The sequence below is a fragment of the Nerophis lumbriciformis genome, linkage group LG15 (genome assembly GCF_033978685.3).
Source record: "Nerophis lumbriciformis linkage group LG15, RoL_Nlum_v2.1, whole genome shotgun sequence".
NCBI lineage: Eukaryota > Metazoa > Chordata > Actinopteri > Syngnathiformes > Syngnathidae > Nerophis > Nerophis lumbriciformis.
Window position 1 is genome coordinate 21,327,501 of NC_084562.2, and position 17,500 is coordinate 21,345,000.

Genomic DNA, 17,500 nt, shown 5'->3' on the forward strand with positions numbered 1-17,500 from the left:
ATATATATATATATATATATATATATATATAAAAATACACAATATATTTTTTTACATAATCTGCAAAAAAAAGTATTTTAATTTTACTTTAAAACCTGGCAGCTCAGTCACCAGAATTTTACAGTAAAAGCAGTGGAGTTTTTTTTACAGCATATAAAAAAATTGAATAAATGGAATGGAATGGAAAAACAATACCACTGTTTTTAGTAGAGATGTCCGATAATATCGGACTGCGGATATTATCGGGCCGATAAATGCTTTAAAATGTAATATTGGAAATTATCGGTATCGGTTTCAAAAAGTAAAATGTATGACTTTTTAAAACGCTGCTGTGAGGAGTGGTACACGGACGTAGGGAGAGGTACAGAGCGCCAATAAACCTCAAAGGCACTGCCTTTGCGTGCCGGCTCAGTCACATAATATCTATGGCTTTTCACACACACAACTTGGTCAACAGCCAAACATGTCACACTGAGGGTGGCCGTATAAACAACTTTAACACTGTTACAAATATGCGCCACACTGTGAACCCACACCAAACAAGAATGACAAACACATTTCGGGAGAACATCCGCACCGTAACACAACAGAACAAATACCCAGAACCCCTTGCAGCACTAACTCTTCCGGGATGCTACAATATGCACTCCCCGCTACACCCAAACCCCGCCCACCTCAACCTCCTCATGCTCTCTCAGGGAGAGCATGTCCCAAATTCCAAGCTGCTGTTTTGAGGCATGTTAAAAAAAAATAATGCACTTTGTGACTTCAATAATAAATATGGCAGTGCCATGTTGGCATTTTTTTTCCCATAACTTGAGTTGATTTATCTGCGATGAGGTGGCGACTTGTCCATGGTGTACGCCGCCTTCCGCCCGATTGTATCTGAGATAGGCTCCAGCGACCCCGAAGGGAATAAGCGGTAGAAAATGGATGGATGGAGTTGATTTATTTTGGAAAACCTTGTTACATCGTTTAATGCATCACAACAAAATTAGGCATAATAATGTGTTAATTCCACGACTGTATATATCGGTATCGGTTGATATCGGAATCGGTAATTAAGAGTTGATATCGCCAAAAAAGCCATTATCGGACATCTCTAATTTTTAGCGGTAAAATTCAAGCAACAGAGCTGCCAGTTTTTTGGGTTTTTTTACCGTAAAATCTTGTTGTTTTAATGTTTTTTTTTGTTTGTTTTTTAGGGCTGATGGACGGATGGGCAGCGCCTGAAGAGCTGCAGCCTGCCACCGTGGCCCCCCACTCCCCTCCCCTCTGTTGCAAGTCTTGAGATGGATGTTGTAATATGTGTATGTGCTTTGCTCTGGATGTTTTTTACCACTCTAGATTGTATTTTTTTTTTTACTCATCCTCCCACCAAAGTCGTACTAAAACATGTTGGTAGATTTTCGAGCGCCGTGTGTAATGTTCAATATTTTCAATGGAACACATAAAATGTTGGCATACTTGCCAACCCTCCCGGATTTTCCGGGAGACTCCCAAAATTCAGCGCCTCTCCCGAAAACCTCCCGGGACAAATTTTCTTCCGAAAATCTCCCGAAATTCAGGCGGAGCTGGAGGCCACATCCCCTACAGCTCCATGCGGACCTGAGTGACTTGTTGACATCCTGTTCTCACGTCCGCTTTCCCACCATATAAACAGCTAATGATCGAGGGCGAGTTCTTGGTTTCTTATGTGTGTTTATTGTTAGGCAGTTTCATGAACGTCCTCCAAGCGCGGTAACAACACACAACAACAGCAGTCAAGTTTTCGTCCCCCGTAAAGCAGTTCGTCTGCCGTAAACAGCAATGTTGTGACACTTTTAAACAGGACAATACTGCCATCTACTGTACATGCATATGTGACCCACCCATAATGTGGCACATTTTTGTGTTGATTTATTTATTTTATTTTGTGGTTTGAATTCGTTTTTGGAGCTGTCATTACAGATTTATCAGTATTCACATTGGTCAGTAGGGGGCAGTAGGGCGTTTCTTCCCAATTGAATGCTATCACCTGCAGACCGGAAGTGTCTTGTCATTCTGATGAGCAGTCTGAATGACAGTCTGTGAACAATTGAAACGTCCTGTGTGCTTTTTCCTCCTGTATAACAGGTTAGTTTTGGTGAATCAACTCACTGAATAATATCCATGTGATCTTTATAAGTTTAAGTACACATTCTGATGGTGGAGCCTAACTCTAAAGTGTTTGTGAGTTGTAGTTTGTATTTGTGAAGGAATCCAGTGCACAGCTGCAGTAATCAATACAAAAAGGCGACGTGAGTGCGCAATGTTTGTATAGGAACTTCTGATCCTAATTCAGACTCCCAAATTAGAGCTCCCGTTTTCTTATTGATTTTATAATGTATATTTGTATAATGTGTGTGTTCTGAAATAGTGACAGAGAATAGAACAAGGATGGACAATTCAACCCTTAACTCAACAATGAGTAGATGAGTGTTATGTGTGTGTATGTGTAAATAAATGAACACTGAAATTCAAGTATTTCTTTTATTTATGTATATATATATATATATATATATATATATATATATATATATATATATATAATAAAATATACATATATATATATATATAGCTAGAATTCACTGAAAGTCAAGTATTTCTTATATATATATATCTTAACCACGCCCCCCACCCCCACCCCCCTCCCGAAATCGGAGGTCTCAAGGTTGGCAAGTATGTGTTGGCGTTGTTTGCTTGAGTCATATTGCAGCTTGCACGTATCTCTTATGTGTGACTGCCATCTACTGGTCACACTTATCATTTCACCACGTACCAAAATGAAATAGCTCCGAGGTCGGTAAGCACAACCCGGATTATTCCGTATTAGGCACTGTCGAGTTTTGAGAAAATGAAAGGATCATAAGTGCGCCTTATAGTCCGGAAAATACGGTATGTCTCCTGAAGGGAAATCCGGGCTTCTGCGCGACCCGACTACGGATAAGCGCCAGAAGACGGACGGATGGAAGCTATCGACTCGGGGCTTTCATTGAGATGTGGAGCGTGGAGAGGCAGCCGACGTGCACTTCCTGCAGATCCTCTCTATGGCGTTCGCTCTCTATTAGCCTCCCAGCATAGATGAGTGGCTGGGAGTCAACAGACGCCGCGACAAAAAGCAATAAATAACCTCCTGCCTACGGGTCATAAGCCAACATCCAAACAGAGCGAGAGGGGAATAAAACTCAGTGCCGCATGGCGGCTGATTTACAGACGCTTAGCGAGGCCTGGGAGACCTGAAACGATTGCTTTAGTTCCCGCGTGTGTCGGCGGCCGTACGTACCAGCGTGTGCGCTAACAAATGGCTGCGGCACAGATTACTTTACGACCCTAAAGAAGGAGCGAGAACAGCTTTGTCTCGTCTAATAAAATACATTTTCAAAAAAAAAAAAAGGGCCGGGGCGCACAAACCGGAGACTTAAGAGAGATTTAACGCACGTCCTCATCTGCGTCGGCGGTAAACAAAAAGATAAAGAACAATCAAGATAAGATCACGGGGGAGGAACGCTGGCAGCTTCAATCTGCTGGCTTTTTGTGAGTGGAGATGATGGCATCTCCTCTTTTCTTTTTTGCTAAAGACGTGTTTTTTTTCCCCTCTCTGCTGGGTTTGTCCTTGTGACTGGGAGGTTCACCTTTGGAATATAAATATGCATCCTTTGCTCTGGCCATTTGATCATTGGCTCAAGGCTTGACTTTACAAACATACTCAAAAATCTGGGCTCAAAAGTAAAAAAAAAAACAGTCAAGCTCAAAATTATTGATATTGTCATGACTAGGACTTTGACGTGGTTTGTTCTCCCGTGGTGCAAATGAACTGGACTGGTCAAGGCTTGAAGGTGGGTACATGATTTATTCAAACTATCAAAAAAGGAATAAACGAAAAGCGCGCACAGGGGTGGAGGTACAAAACTAGACTATAAACACAAAACTTGCACATTGGCAGAAACTATGAACAATTAAACAAAACACTAACTGTGGCTTAATAAACAAAAACTTACTTGGCATGGAACCGGCATGAAAAAAAGAGTAGCAAGGGTCATCAGGGTGTGGAGAGTGTGCAGGAGCATAAATGCGGGGCTGTCGTCAGGACGAACAACAGAAAATGAATGAACTTAAATACTATGGACATGATTAGTGAAAGCAGGTGCGTGACTCAAAACATGAAACAGGTGCGTGACGTGACAGGTGAAAACTAATAGTTGCTATGGTGACAAGCAATAGTGCACAATGAGTCCAAACGTGGAACAGGTGAAACTAATGGGGTAATCATGGAAACAAGACAAGGGAGTGAAAAGACAGAAACTAAAGAGTCCTATAACTAAACAAAACATGACTTAAAACAAAACATTATTACACAGACATGACAGATATCACTGATAAATTGTGACTTAAAGGGGAAGTGCACGTTTTTGGGGGAATTTTGCCTATCATTCACAATCATGAGAGTCTTTTTTTGATGAACGCTTGGACGATGCCCGCAAAAAGCAACTTAAAATCACGGAAGATTCAGTAAAGTATGAAAAAAACGACTATTTTTGGGAAAAAATGAGGATTCACAACCTTGCCTTTTTGAGTCTGAATATACTGAGGATGAACTACGTCCTCTAGAAGCCAGCACGAAGGAAGAGTGAGCCGTTGGAGCAGACGGACGTCGGCAGAGTGGGGAATCGACGTCCCATTGGGGTTGTGAGTTTTTCCTTGCCCTTATGTGGGCTCTGTCGTTGTGGCTTGTGCAGCCCTTTGAGACACTTGTGATTTAGGGCTATATAAATAAACATTGATTGATTGATTGAAAGTGACTCGAAGCTGCAAAATGTGGAATTTGGAGCCATGCTATTTCGACACGAATGGAGTGCTTACCCAAATAAACCGGAAAAAAATGTTTCCCGGCCAGCAGAACCAAACAGATAGTCCATCGAGTTTAATTGATAATATACAGTAAATAAATGAATACAATTATTTTAAAAAAATGTATACATGAATTGAAATAATAATAATGAATAAATACAATAATTGATAATTGGCTCAAGGTTTGACTTTACAAAAATACTCAAAAATCTGGGCTCAAAAGTTTTAAAAAAACAGTAAAGCTCGAAATGATTGATATAACTGATAAATTGTGACTTAAAGGGGAAGTGCACGTTTTGGGGGGAATTTTGCCTATCATTCACAATCATGAGAGTCTTTTTTTTGATGAACGCTTGGACGATGCCCGCAAAAAACAACTTAAAATCACGGAAGATTCAGTAAAGTATGAAAAAAACGACTATTTTTGGGGAAAAAAATGAGGATTCACAACCTTGCTTTTTTGAGTCTGAATATACTGAGGATGAACTACGTCCTCTAGAAGCCAGCACGAAGGAAGAGTGAGCCGTTGGAGCAGACGGACGTCGGCAGAATGGGGAATCGACGTCCCATTGGGGTTGTGAGTTTTTCCTTGCCCTTATGTGGGCTCTGTCGTTGTGGCTTGTGCAGCCCTTTGAGACACTTGTGATTTAGGGCTATATAAATAAACATTGATTGATTGATTGAAAGTGACTCGAAGCTGCAAAATGTGGAATTTGGAGCCATGCTATTTCGACACGAATGGAGTGCTTACCCAAATAAACCGGAAAAAATGTTTCCCGGCCAGCAGAACCAAACAGATAGTCCATCGAGTTTAATTGATAATATAAATAAATGAATACAATTATTCAATAAAATGTATACATGAATTGAAATGATAATAATGAATAAATACAATAATTGATAATTGGCTCAAGGCTTGACTTTACAAAAATACTCAAAAATCTGGGTTCAAAAGTAAAAAAAAAACAGTCAAGCTCGAAATGAGTGATATCACTGATAAATTGTGCCTTAAAGGGGAAGTGCACGTTTTTGGGGGGAATTTTGCCTATCGTTCACAATCATGAGAGACAAGAACACACGTGTCTTTTTGTTGATGAACGCTTACTTAAAATCAAGGCAGATTCAGTAACGTATGACAAAGAAGACTATTTTTGGAAAAAAAATTAGGATTCACAACCTTGCGTTTTTGAGTCTGAATATACTGAGGATGAACTACTGCTTCTAGAAGCCAGCACGAAGGAAGAGTGAGACATTGGAGCAGACGGACGCCGACAGAGTGGGGTGAAAGTGACTCGAAGCTGCAAAATGTGGAATTTGGAGCCATGCTATTTCGACACGAAGGGAGTGCTTACCCAAATAAACCGGAAAAAAAATCTCTCAGCCAGCAGAACCAAACAGACAACTGTCCATCGAGTTGAATTAATAATTTAAATAAATGAATACAATTATTTAATAAAATGTACACATGAATTTAAATAATAATAATGAATAAATACTGAATAAATAATGAATAATGAATATATAAATAATGAATAAATAAATGATATCACTGATAAATTCTGACTTAAAGGGGAAGTGCACGTTTTGGGGGTAATTTTGCCTATCGTTCACAATCATGAGAGACAAGAACACACGTGTCTTTTTTTTGGGATTCCAAAGATGAAAAACTTATTTTCCAGACTATAAGGCGCACTTAAAATCATTTTTTTCCCTCAAAACTCGACAGTGTGCCTTATAACCCAGTGTGCCTAATGTAAGGAATAAGTTTGGTTGTGCTTACCGACCTCGAAGCAATTTTATTTGGTGTGATGATAAGTGTGACCAGTAGATGGCAGTCAAACATAAGAGATAAGTGTGGGCTGCACCGTTTGATGTGCTTCCACATAGGAGTATTATTATGGTGTGTGTATAAGGTAAGACATATTATCTGGCGTTTTGTTTCACAATATTATGCAACAGAAACTTTTCATACCTTCTGGTACCTGCTGATCTGTATTTGGGATCTGCATAAATCCTGAAAAATTGCGTGAGTCTGCCTTTGTAGTCCGTGCCGACACTGTAGTCGATAAGCTTCTTCATTTTTCTGTATCTTCTTGTTATGGGACATTCATCCTCCGCTGTTGCCATTTCTAATATAAAGTAGTGTAAAGTTCTTACTTATATCTGTCAGTAAACTCGCCATGAAAGCGCTAAAACATACCGGTGTAGTGAGTTTACATTATTCACCCGAAGAACTTTAGTTATTAGAGTTTTTCACAGTACACATTTCCGGCGGATGAGGAGATGCTGCTCCGTTATTGATCAAAGTAAAGTCTGAATGTCATTAAAACAGCTAGCGCCATCTTTTGACACTTCTTCCACTCCCGTCCTTGCACGCTACACCGCTACAACAAAGATGACGGGGAGAAGACGCTGTCGAAGTAAATAAGACCGCCCACTAAACGTCGCATACCAAAGTGACTGTCAGAAAGCAGCTTGAAAATGATCTGTAAAACATGATCTATGCAGCATTTTGACCAAAGAACTACCATTACATGTTATGTAGACCAGTGTTTTTCAACCTTTTTTCGAGCCAAGGCACATTTTTTTCATTAAAAGAAATACGGAGGCAATCAAGACTATTTCAGTTGTGCGTACGCTATCCACTGTTGATTGTCATGTCATGTACGGATTGCTTTGTGGACGCCGTCTCCCTGCTCCACACGCAGTAAGTTTTTGCTGTCGTCCAGCACTCTGTTTTTGTTTACTTTGTAGCCAGTTCAGTTTTACTTTTGCTTTGCATAGCCATGCTTCAGTGCCTTTTCCTAGCGGGACTGGTCTTTTGTTAATTTTTGGTTTAAGTGTTACATACCCCATAAGGGACAAGCGGTAGAAAATGGATGGATGGATACCTTTTACATACCAAAAAAGGTTGAAAAAGGCACATTATTGTAATTATTGATTTGCAAAAAATATTTGGCCCTGCGATGAGGTGGCGACTTGTCCAGGGTGTATCCCGCTTTCCGCCCGGATGCAGCTGAGATAGGCTCCAGCACGTACTCCCCCCGCTACCCCAAAAAGGGACAAGCGGTAGGAAATAGATGGATGGATGTTTTTTTTGGACCACTTAAACCAGGGGTGCTCATTACGTCGATCGCGAGCTACCAGTCGATCATGGAGGGTGTGTCAGTCGATCGCCAGCCAGGCATTAAAAAAATAGTCCTAAAAATGAGCGATCATAAATCTTCACTATGACGTCACTTTCGTCACTTGATTGACATTCACGGCACCCGAGGGTCTTCTGAGATGACGCTGGCTGCTGCCAGCTCGTTAAAATTACCGACAGGAAGGCGAGAAACACTTTATTTCAACAGACTCTGGCGCCGTACCTGTCGTCAAAACTCCAAAGACCGACTGCACAGTTGCACAATAAAAGCTCTGCTTCATCCTGCCTGCGCTACCAAAATAAGAGTCTCAGAAAGCTGGCGTGCACAAGCTAGCAAGCTACGGAGTTTGCCGACAATGTATTTCTTGTAAAGTGTATACAAAGGAGTACGGAAGCTGGACAAATAAGATGCCAAAAACCAACCACTTTCATGTGGTATTGGACAGAAAGGAGGACTTTTTTTCTCCTCCATTCGAAAATGCGGATGTTATCAACACCACTGTCTGATTCCAATCAATGCAAGTCATCAGAATCAGGTAATACACCAACTTATATTCTTGTCTTCATGAAAGAAAGGAATCTATATGTGTTAAACATGCTTGTATTATCTTTAAACACTTTTAACTTATTAACAATATTAACTATATGTGTTAAACATGCTTGTATTATCTTTAAACACCTTTAAGGTATTAACAATATTAACTATATGTGTTAAACATGCTTGTATTATCTTTAAACACCTTTAACTTGTTAACAATATTAACTATATGTGTTAAACATGCTTGTATTATCTTTAACCACCTTTTAAGTTGTTAACAATATTAACTATATGTGTTAAACATGCTTGTATTATCTTTAACCACCTTTAAGTTGTTAACAATATTAACTATATGTGTTAAACATGCTTGTATTATCTTTAACCACCTTTAAGTTGTTAACAATATTAACTATATGTGTTAAACATGCTTGTATTATCTTTAAACACCTTTAACTTATTACCAATATTAACTATAAGTGTTAAACATTCTTGTATTATCATTAAACAACTTTAATGTATTAACAATATTAACTATATGTGTTAAACATGCTTGTATTATCATTAAACACTTTTCACTTGTTAACAATATTAACTATATGTGTTAAACATGCTTGTATTATCTTTAAACACCTTTAACTTATTACCAATATTAACTATAAGTGTTAAACATGCTTGTATTATCTTTAAACACCTTTAACTTGTTAACAATATTAACTATATGTGTTAAACATTCTTGTATTATCATTAAACACCTTTAATTTATTAACAATATTAACTATATGTGTAAAACATGCTTGTATTATCTTTAAACACTTTTAACTTATTAACAATATTAACTATATGTGTTAAACATGCTTGTATTATCATTAAACACCTTTAACTTGTTAACAAAAACATATATTTCATAAATAAGCAAATATAAATGATATATATGAATGAGGTAGATCCCCACGACTTGATCAATTGAAAAGTAGCTCGCCTGCAGAAAAAGTGTGAGCACCCCTGACTTAAACCATTTTTCAACAGTGGTTGAAAAACACTGATGTAGACCACAAGGAAGTCTTTTACATTTAGAAAAAAATAATAATAATATGACTCCTTTAATAATGCGCCTTATAATCCGGTGCACCTTATATATGAGAAAAGCTTGAAAATAGACCATTCATCGGCAGTGCGCCTTATAATCTGGTGCGCCTTATAGTCCGGAAAATGCAGTAATACTTCAATAAAAAAATGTAAAAAGCTTAAAAACGGAGGGCGGTAATATTTGAGTGTTTGCATGGCCAGAAGCGTGTTCTTCAACAGGTTTCCTATCAATGACAGTTGTTGTGAACGAGGAAGGCGAGCTAAAAGTCAACATGGATCATTTCCCCTGCAGTGATGATGACCACCCTGCTGTCCACCGCCTCGCCTTCTTCTCCACACGAGAGAACACCTCCTCTCCGGGATTAATGTTGCCTCTTTATTGTTATCGTGGCAAAACAACCAAGATCCGTGCCGAAATAAAACCCAACCGTTTTGTTTTTTTGCTCAAATTGCTCCATTTTACACCCTCACACACACCTGTCATCCTGTAGAGGTGAAGGTCAAACCTGAGTCGTCACGTCCCGCCCGTGCGAGGGCGGAAATAACAAGCCCACCTAGCTGAGGATATACGAGGTGGTCCTTGACTGAGCACATAAGACAAGAGAGCTGGGAGTGATGGAATGGAGACAAGGACACCGGCCGTTAGTCCGCTCCGCGTCTCACCCGTATCGTGCCAGAGAACGATGACCGCCTAATAGAGGGAGCCCACGTCTTGTTGGCGGGTGTTTATGTGAAGGGTGCTGGCGTGGAACAGGGGGGGGTCAAACTGTGAACCTTTGACGTCGTCGTATTGAGACGTCACATCTTGAGTGGGCTTAATAAACCTGCTTCTATAAACCTCGTGACCACACCAGAAAAAAAGAAGAAGCCGTCGGTGCCAGAAGAAGCCGTCGGTGCCTAATTTCTAGTTAATGGCAATCATGACGTCACATCGATAATTAACCGATAAAATGAGCCGATAATAATAAAGGGTTAGCATTTCAAACTTTTTTCACCGGGTGCTACATTAGAAAACGCTCAGCTCTCCAAGTACCAACATAATGACCAACATTAAAATACAGTAGCGTAGTAGGCCTACGTACTCTTTAAAAACAAGGCAGATGTTATCTTTAACGAAAATACTGTATTTTTCTGGACTATAGAGCGCAAGCCAGACCCACTAAATTTTAGGGGGATTTTTTTTTTCCCATATATATATATATATATATATATATATATATATATATATATATATATATATATATATATATATACATACACATATATATATATTTTTATATGTATATATACATATATATATATATATATATGTATATATATCTGTGTTGGCCCTGCGATGAGGTGGCGACTTGTCCAGGGTGTACCCCGCCTTCCGCCCGATTGTAGCTGAGATAGGCTCCAGCGCCCCCCGCGACCCCAAAGGGAATAAGCGGTAGAAAATGGATGGATGGATGGATGGATGGATATATATATATATATATATATTTATTTTTTATTTTTATTTTTTTATATATATATATATATACCGTATGTATGTATGTATAAATATATATATATTTATATATATATATATATATATATATATATATACATATATATACATACATACATACATACATACATATATATATATATATATATATATATATACATACATACATACATACATACATACATACATACATACATACATACATACATACATACATACATATATATATATATATATATATATATATATATATATATATATGTATGTATTAGAGATGCGCGGTTTGCGGACACAACCGCGGAGTCCGCGTATTATCCGCGGGTCGGGCAGTTGAAATAAAAAAAAATTAGATTTTATCCGCGGGTCGGGTCGGGCGGTTGAAATTTAAAAAAAATAGATTTTAAATAGATTCAGGCGGGTGGCAGTTAAACCAATTCGGAAATATATATACATAGTTAAATGTTGTTACCCACATACGAAAAACGAGCAGGCACCTGCAGCATATGCCACAACAGAAGAAGAAAAAAAAAAGAGATGGCAACGCCGGCAGCAAACGTGTTACGCGACAAACTAAAAAAGGGAATACTAAAGACCAGGGGAAAAAATGGCCAGAAAAGTTCAGCGTGGACTCGTTTTTATGAGGTTGTAAATCAGGATGATAGTAATGCTGGCTACGTGATTTGCAAGAGCTGCGACGCTGTTTATGTCTACGACAGTCACAAAACCGGGACATCTAACATGGTGCATCACATTTGTGCAAAACCCCGAACCTCCACAAACACCCTGAGCATGAGCAGTTCCGTCCGCCGTGATCCCAGAAGAGTGCCACAGGATGTTAAAACAAGATAGAACGCAGCTGCCTGCAGCAGTTTGAGCGGCGCGAGCGCGCTTGGAGGTGTGCTCAGCGCGGCTCCCAGATGATTGCGCACTGGTGTGCGTCTGGGCCGTGACAGCGTGGCACGCATTGAATGTCTCTGCTAAATTGGATCAGTCTCCTTTCTTTAACAGGCAAAAGCTTTATAACCTCACTAATGCCTTGCATCGTCTATATTAGATATATAACAACGGGCGGGTGGCGGATGGCGGGCGGGTGCGGTTTTGATTAAATGTTAGTTCGGGTGGATGCGGATGGTTGACGACTTTTGTGATGCGGTTGCGGATGAAATAATTGCCTATCCGCGCATCTCTAGTATGTATATATGTCATACTTGCCAACCTTGAGACCTCCGATTTCGGGATATGTACAATATACACACTACAAGTATATATATATATATATATATATATATATATATATATATATATATATATATATATATATATCTACATCCTGAAATATGCAAACAAAATTGTGTTTAGATAATTGATACTTCAAACTTGCATAAAAAAATCTTAAGGAATATAACATAACTTGGCTTCTGAGAGCTTCAAAATGTAATGAATAAAATGCTAAAGTTGTTGATAAACAAGCAATTATTTTAATAATTAAATAAGGTCATTTTAAATGAATTATTATGATAATTTAAAATTAATTATTTCAAATATGTTTATTTTAATTCTATGGCTGGATGTAATAAGGAGTCAGAAAAAATACAAATAAAAACACAATTAATTTTGATGTTTTTAGCAAAATATAGAAAATATGTACTTAGTTGGGGTTTTTTTTAATTAATAAATATATTTATTTTTAGGTAAGATAAACATAATAATACAATTTGTCTCTAGTCTGGATGATTTAGTTCTTGTCACCCTGTTGTCGTCCCGTTGTGAAAAAAGGCTGTCCTCACTCAGGTCCGCATGGAGCTGGAGGGGGCGTGGCCTCCAGCTCCGGCTGAAAATCGGGAGATTTTCGGGAGAATATTTGTCCCGGGAGGTTTTCGGGAGAGGCGCTGAATTTCGGGAGTCTCCCGGAAAATTCGGGAGGGTTGGCAAGTATGATGTATGTGTCAAAAAATTTGTATGTAAATGATCAAAAACTTTCCATTCTCTGAGTTCCCAACGAACAGACAAGAGGCTGTCTTTGTTGCACCAAGCAAAGGCTTGGAGGATTGGATTGTGTACGATGGGAGGAGACGGGATGGGGGTTATCTATTGTCATCGAAGACCTGCCCAGGCTGAAGCCAGGACCAGCCCAAGCCCGAGGCATCTTTTTCTTTTGTGTTAATGTGACCGAAAACAATGACTGTTTACATACTCCCCATTCCTTTAGAAACAGATGTTGTTATGTAAACAGGGAAAGTCCAAATAAAAAGAGGTGGCGTACATTCTTTCGCCAGAGCGTGGGTGACACTGTAAGAGGTTACAGGTCGACACGTTTCTCCTCAATTGAGCAAAATTGAATTCTGCCTCTGTTTGATTCTTTGCTTCTTGTCTTGTTTAATAGATGTCATCAGTTTTTGAACCGGACAGTATGCATGGGCCGCAGATATATACATTGTGAAATTAGTTATTTAGACAGAAAGATTCTGTAAATGTTTACTGTGGAGGGAGGGAGTGATCAGCGCGCCTGCAGGAGCAAAGGTCACCGCCTCTGTCCGTGGTGCTGAAGACAGAGCACCTTCAGACGGGGGCGTGGCGGTGCTGACGGCGAGACACAGCTGGCAGGTGATTAGATTTCCCAGGTGGTACGAGTTGTCTAATCAAGAAAAGCTACAATACAGTGTTTTTTTCATCTGATGATACTTTTTTTTATGCTGTTCTGTGTTGACGTGAGCGTGTGCAGGTGTACCTAATGCTGTAACCGGTGAATCTGTATACTGTTTATGAAGTTTATTTTCGACCATGTCTGAAAAGAAAACAGCGGTGATGAATTAAATGGTCCCTTATTATTCATTTTTAAAGAGGAAAAAAGCTTGTTGACTTCAAAACAAACATTTGTGGGTATTTTTCGGATTGAAGAGCGTTATTTTTGGTACAGAATCCAGCTGCTTGTTGAAAAATGCAGCTATTCGAGAGACACCAAAAATAGCTCAAGAAATAAGAAATCATTGAAAATAAGCCACTGGGCATCATTCAAAAGTCCAAAGCGTCACAAGCATGCAGCTGCCAAACATCCACACACACTTTTTTTCTGTCATCTGTCAGTGCGCTTCAACGGTGAAAGTGTCAATCAAACCTCTTCACGATGTTTGTTCCGTTCCAGCAGGACAGCCCGTCATCGGAGGCCAGCTCGCTCACGCACAGCTGATCCGCCAGGCCACCATAGTAGGTCCGATAGAGGCGGAGACTGTTTAGGAAGTCGCTAGGAAATCAATAACACACACACAGATATTATTTGTATATTATCCATGCATTTAATCAGCTTCTGCATCTCATGAGATTGTGTCCTGTGAGTCTATTTTCTAAGCAATGAAATGCAGTTAGTTGCTCCTTTTTTTATTTTGTTTTCAGTTACCTTCTCCTTTTATTATTATTATTATGTTTTCAGTTACTTTCTCTTTTTTTAATTGCATTTTATTTTCAGTTACCATGTCCTTATTTTATTGTTTTATACAGTTACGTTTTCCTTTATTTATTTTCTTTTATTGTTATTTTTCAGTTAGCTTGTCCTTTTTTATTTTATTTCATTATTTTATTTTATCAATTTTTTTAGTTACCTTCTCCTTTTTTTTCAGTTGCCTTTTCCTTTCTTATTTATCCATCCATCCATCCATTTTCTACCGCATGTCCCTTTCGGGGTCGCGGGGGGTGCTGGAGCCTATCTCAGCTGCTGCATTCAGGCGGAAGGCGGGGTACACCCTGGACAAGTGGCTACCTCATCACAGGGCCAACACAGATAGACAGACAACATTCACACTCACATTCACACACGAGGGACAATTTAGTGTTGCCAATCAACCTATCCCCAGGTGCATGTCTTTGGAGGTGGGAGGAAGCCGGAGTACCTGGAGGGAACCCACGCAGTCACGGGGAGAACATGCAAACTCCACATTTAATTTGTTTTTATCAGTTAACTTCTTCTTATTTTCTTTTTTTTTTTTCAGTTACCCTCTCCATTTTTTTTTTTCTTTTGTTATTTTTATTCAGTTACCTTCTCCTTTTTTTTTTTATTATTATTATTTTATTTCTTTTGGTTACCTTCTGCTTATTTTGGGGGGGTTTTTTCAGTTACATTCTCCTGTTTTATTTTATTGTATTCTTCTTTTTCAGTTTCCTTCTCCTTTATAATTATATATATATATATATATATATATATATATATATATATATATATATATATATTTATTTATTTTTTCTTTTCTTTTTTCCCCAGTTTTTTTAATTGTATTTTATTATTTTTGTTCAGTTACCTTCTTTTTTGTTTTGTTTTCAGTTGGCTTCTCTTTTTTTAATGTTCTTTTATTCATTTTTCAGTTTCTTTGTTCTTTTTGTATCTTATTTAATTTTTTTTTTCAGTTACCTTTTCTTCATTTTTATTTTTTTTCAGTTACCTTCTCCTTTTTTATTTTATTTAAAAAAATTTCCAGTTACCTTTTCCATCTTTTTATTCTATTTTTCTTTTCAGTTACCTTCTCCTTTTTTTATTTTATTGTATTATTTTTTTCGGTTACATTCTCCTTTTATATTTTTCTTTTATTATTTTTTCAGCTACCTTGTCCTTATTTTATTTATATTTATTTTTTCAGTTACCTTCTCCTTTTTTATTTAATTTTTTTTCAGTTACCTTTTTCTTCTTTTTATTTATGTTTTCCATTACCTTGTCTTTTTATTTTTTCAATTACTTCTCCTTTTTTATTTTAATGTATTTATTTGTTCCACTTATCTTCTTCTTTATATTATTTTTTTTGTTTACTCTCTCCTTTTTTAATTTTCTTTAATTAATTTTTCAGTTTCCTCGTCCTTTTTTATCTCATCTTCTATTTTTTTCATTTTATTTTATTATTTTGTCAGTTACCTTTTCCTTTTTTTAATGTATTAATGTTTTTCAGTTACCTTTTCCTTTTTTAATGTATTAATGTTTTTCAGTTACCTTCTTCTTCTTTTTTAATCTATTTTTTTTTTCACTTAGCTTCTCCTTTTTTATTTAATTTTTTCACTTACAATCTTTTTATTTTATTTTTAATTTGTTTCCAGTTACCTTCTCCTGACAGCAAGTGAGTCTCCTGACGTGGTGGCAGTTTTAAGGCGGATGGTTTCTCTCCTGCTGTGTTGGATGCTGACTGTCTTCACATCCTTCCTGCTGGGGAGGCCGCACATTTGGTGCACCTGTCATCCAGAGAGAAGCACCTGTTCATCTATTTGATTCATCTGGATGATTTCCTGTGTGCCTGACTGCAATGCACAAACTGCAGTGTCACTAGACAACCACCAGATGGAGACAATGTGACTCAAGTCCCATTTTTCAAAGTGATGAATGTGGCGAGTTTGTTTTATTCTAAATTAAATTGAATTGATGAGGGAGCAGACATCACACTCCATGAGCTATCACAACGTGATTATATTAACAAAATAAGAGCTATAAAATGGAGCAAAACTGTCTTAGTTCAGACATGTTTTCATATTGCTGTTCAATTCACGTGCACAATATGTAATCATGTTTGCACATTACTAGTTTTCTGCCATATTGTTATGGTTACGGTCTTAGTTTATTTCAAACATGCATTCAGTTACAATATTAACATCAAATGTTTACAGTTTCTCATTCCTGCATGTCTGAAAAGGAGCAGGAAGAAGCAGAGCTTGTTTATTCCTTCCCCTTTTCAAACACACTCTGTGCTCAATCTGTAACACAAACAAAACATACATAATAATACATAAAGTTCTTAAGCATATACAGTTCAATTGGGATCTAGATAATGAGATCCATTCCAACATTTAATTCCACATACCGATATGCAAAAAAATGTTTTAAATGTTGTACGTATATACAAATAATTCAAATTAAAAAAAATTCTTTATGTTTATATTCCTCCTCTTTTTTTGAGAAGAATTGTTGTACATTCTTGGGCAGCAGGTTTGCTTTGTGCATAATTGTTTCATTTTAATATTCTTGATTCAAATAATAAATTGTTTGTATGTTCTCTATATCCAACAATATGTATTATTCTAACTGACCCTTTTTGTAACACAGTTAGTCAATAAAGTGTACATTTGTAGTTTTTTCCTCATATTTATGCAAATTAACACAGAAATGTAACACTAGCGAGTAGAGAATATGTAGTACTATTTGGTCCACAATATATTTAGCTTTTTTGAAATATTGACGGATTTCTTGTCACCTTATGTTGTATATTTTAGATAAGATATTTCCAGTTTCTTTTTATTATCTATTATTACACCCAAAAATAATTTGGTTTATTTTACTGCCAATATCTACTCTGTTTATTTGTATTTGTTTTTCTTTCTCTTCTACTACATATATACATATACA

General features: G+C 37.5%; 1 protein-coding gene across 1 annotated transcript in view; it reads right to left on the reverse strand.

Moving 5' to 3' along the window:
• The window catches only part of gpc5a (glypican 5a), a 381,628-nt gene that overhangs the window by 279,813 nt on the left and 84,315 nt on the right, over positions 1–17,500 (reverse strand). The window contains exons 5-6 of the mRNA XM_061974735.2: positions 16,208–16,335; positions 14,246–14,371 (exon numbers count right to left, since the gene is read on the reverse strand). Coding sequence (XP_061830719.2) covers positions 14,246–14,371; positions 16,208–16,335 — 254 coding nt within the window. The remainder of the gene's footprint in view (positions 1–14,245; positions 14,372–16,207; positions 16,336–17,500) is intronic.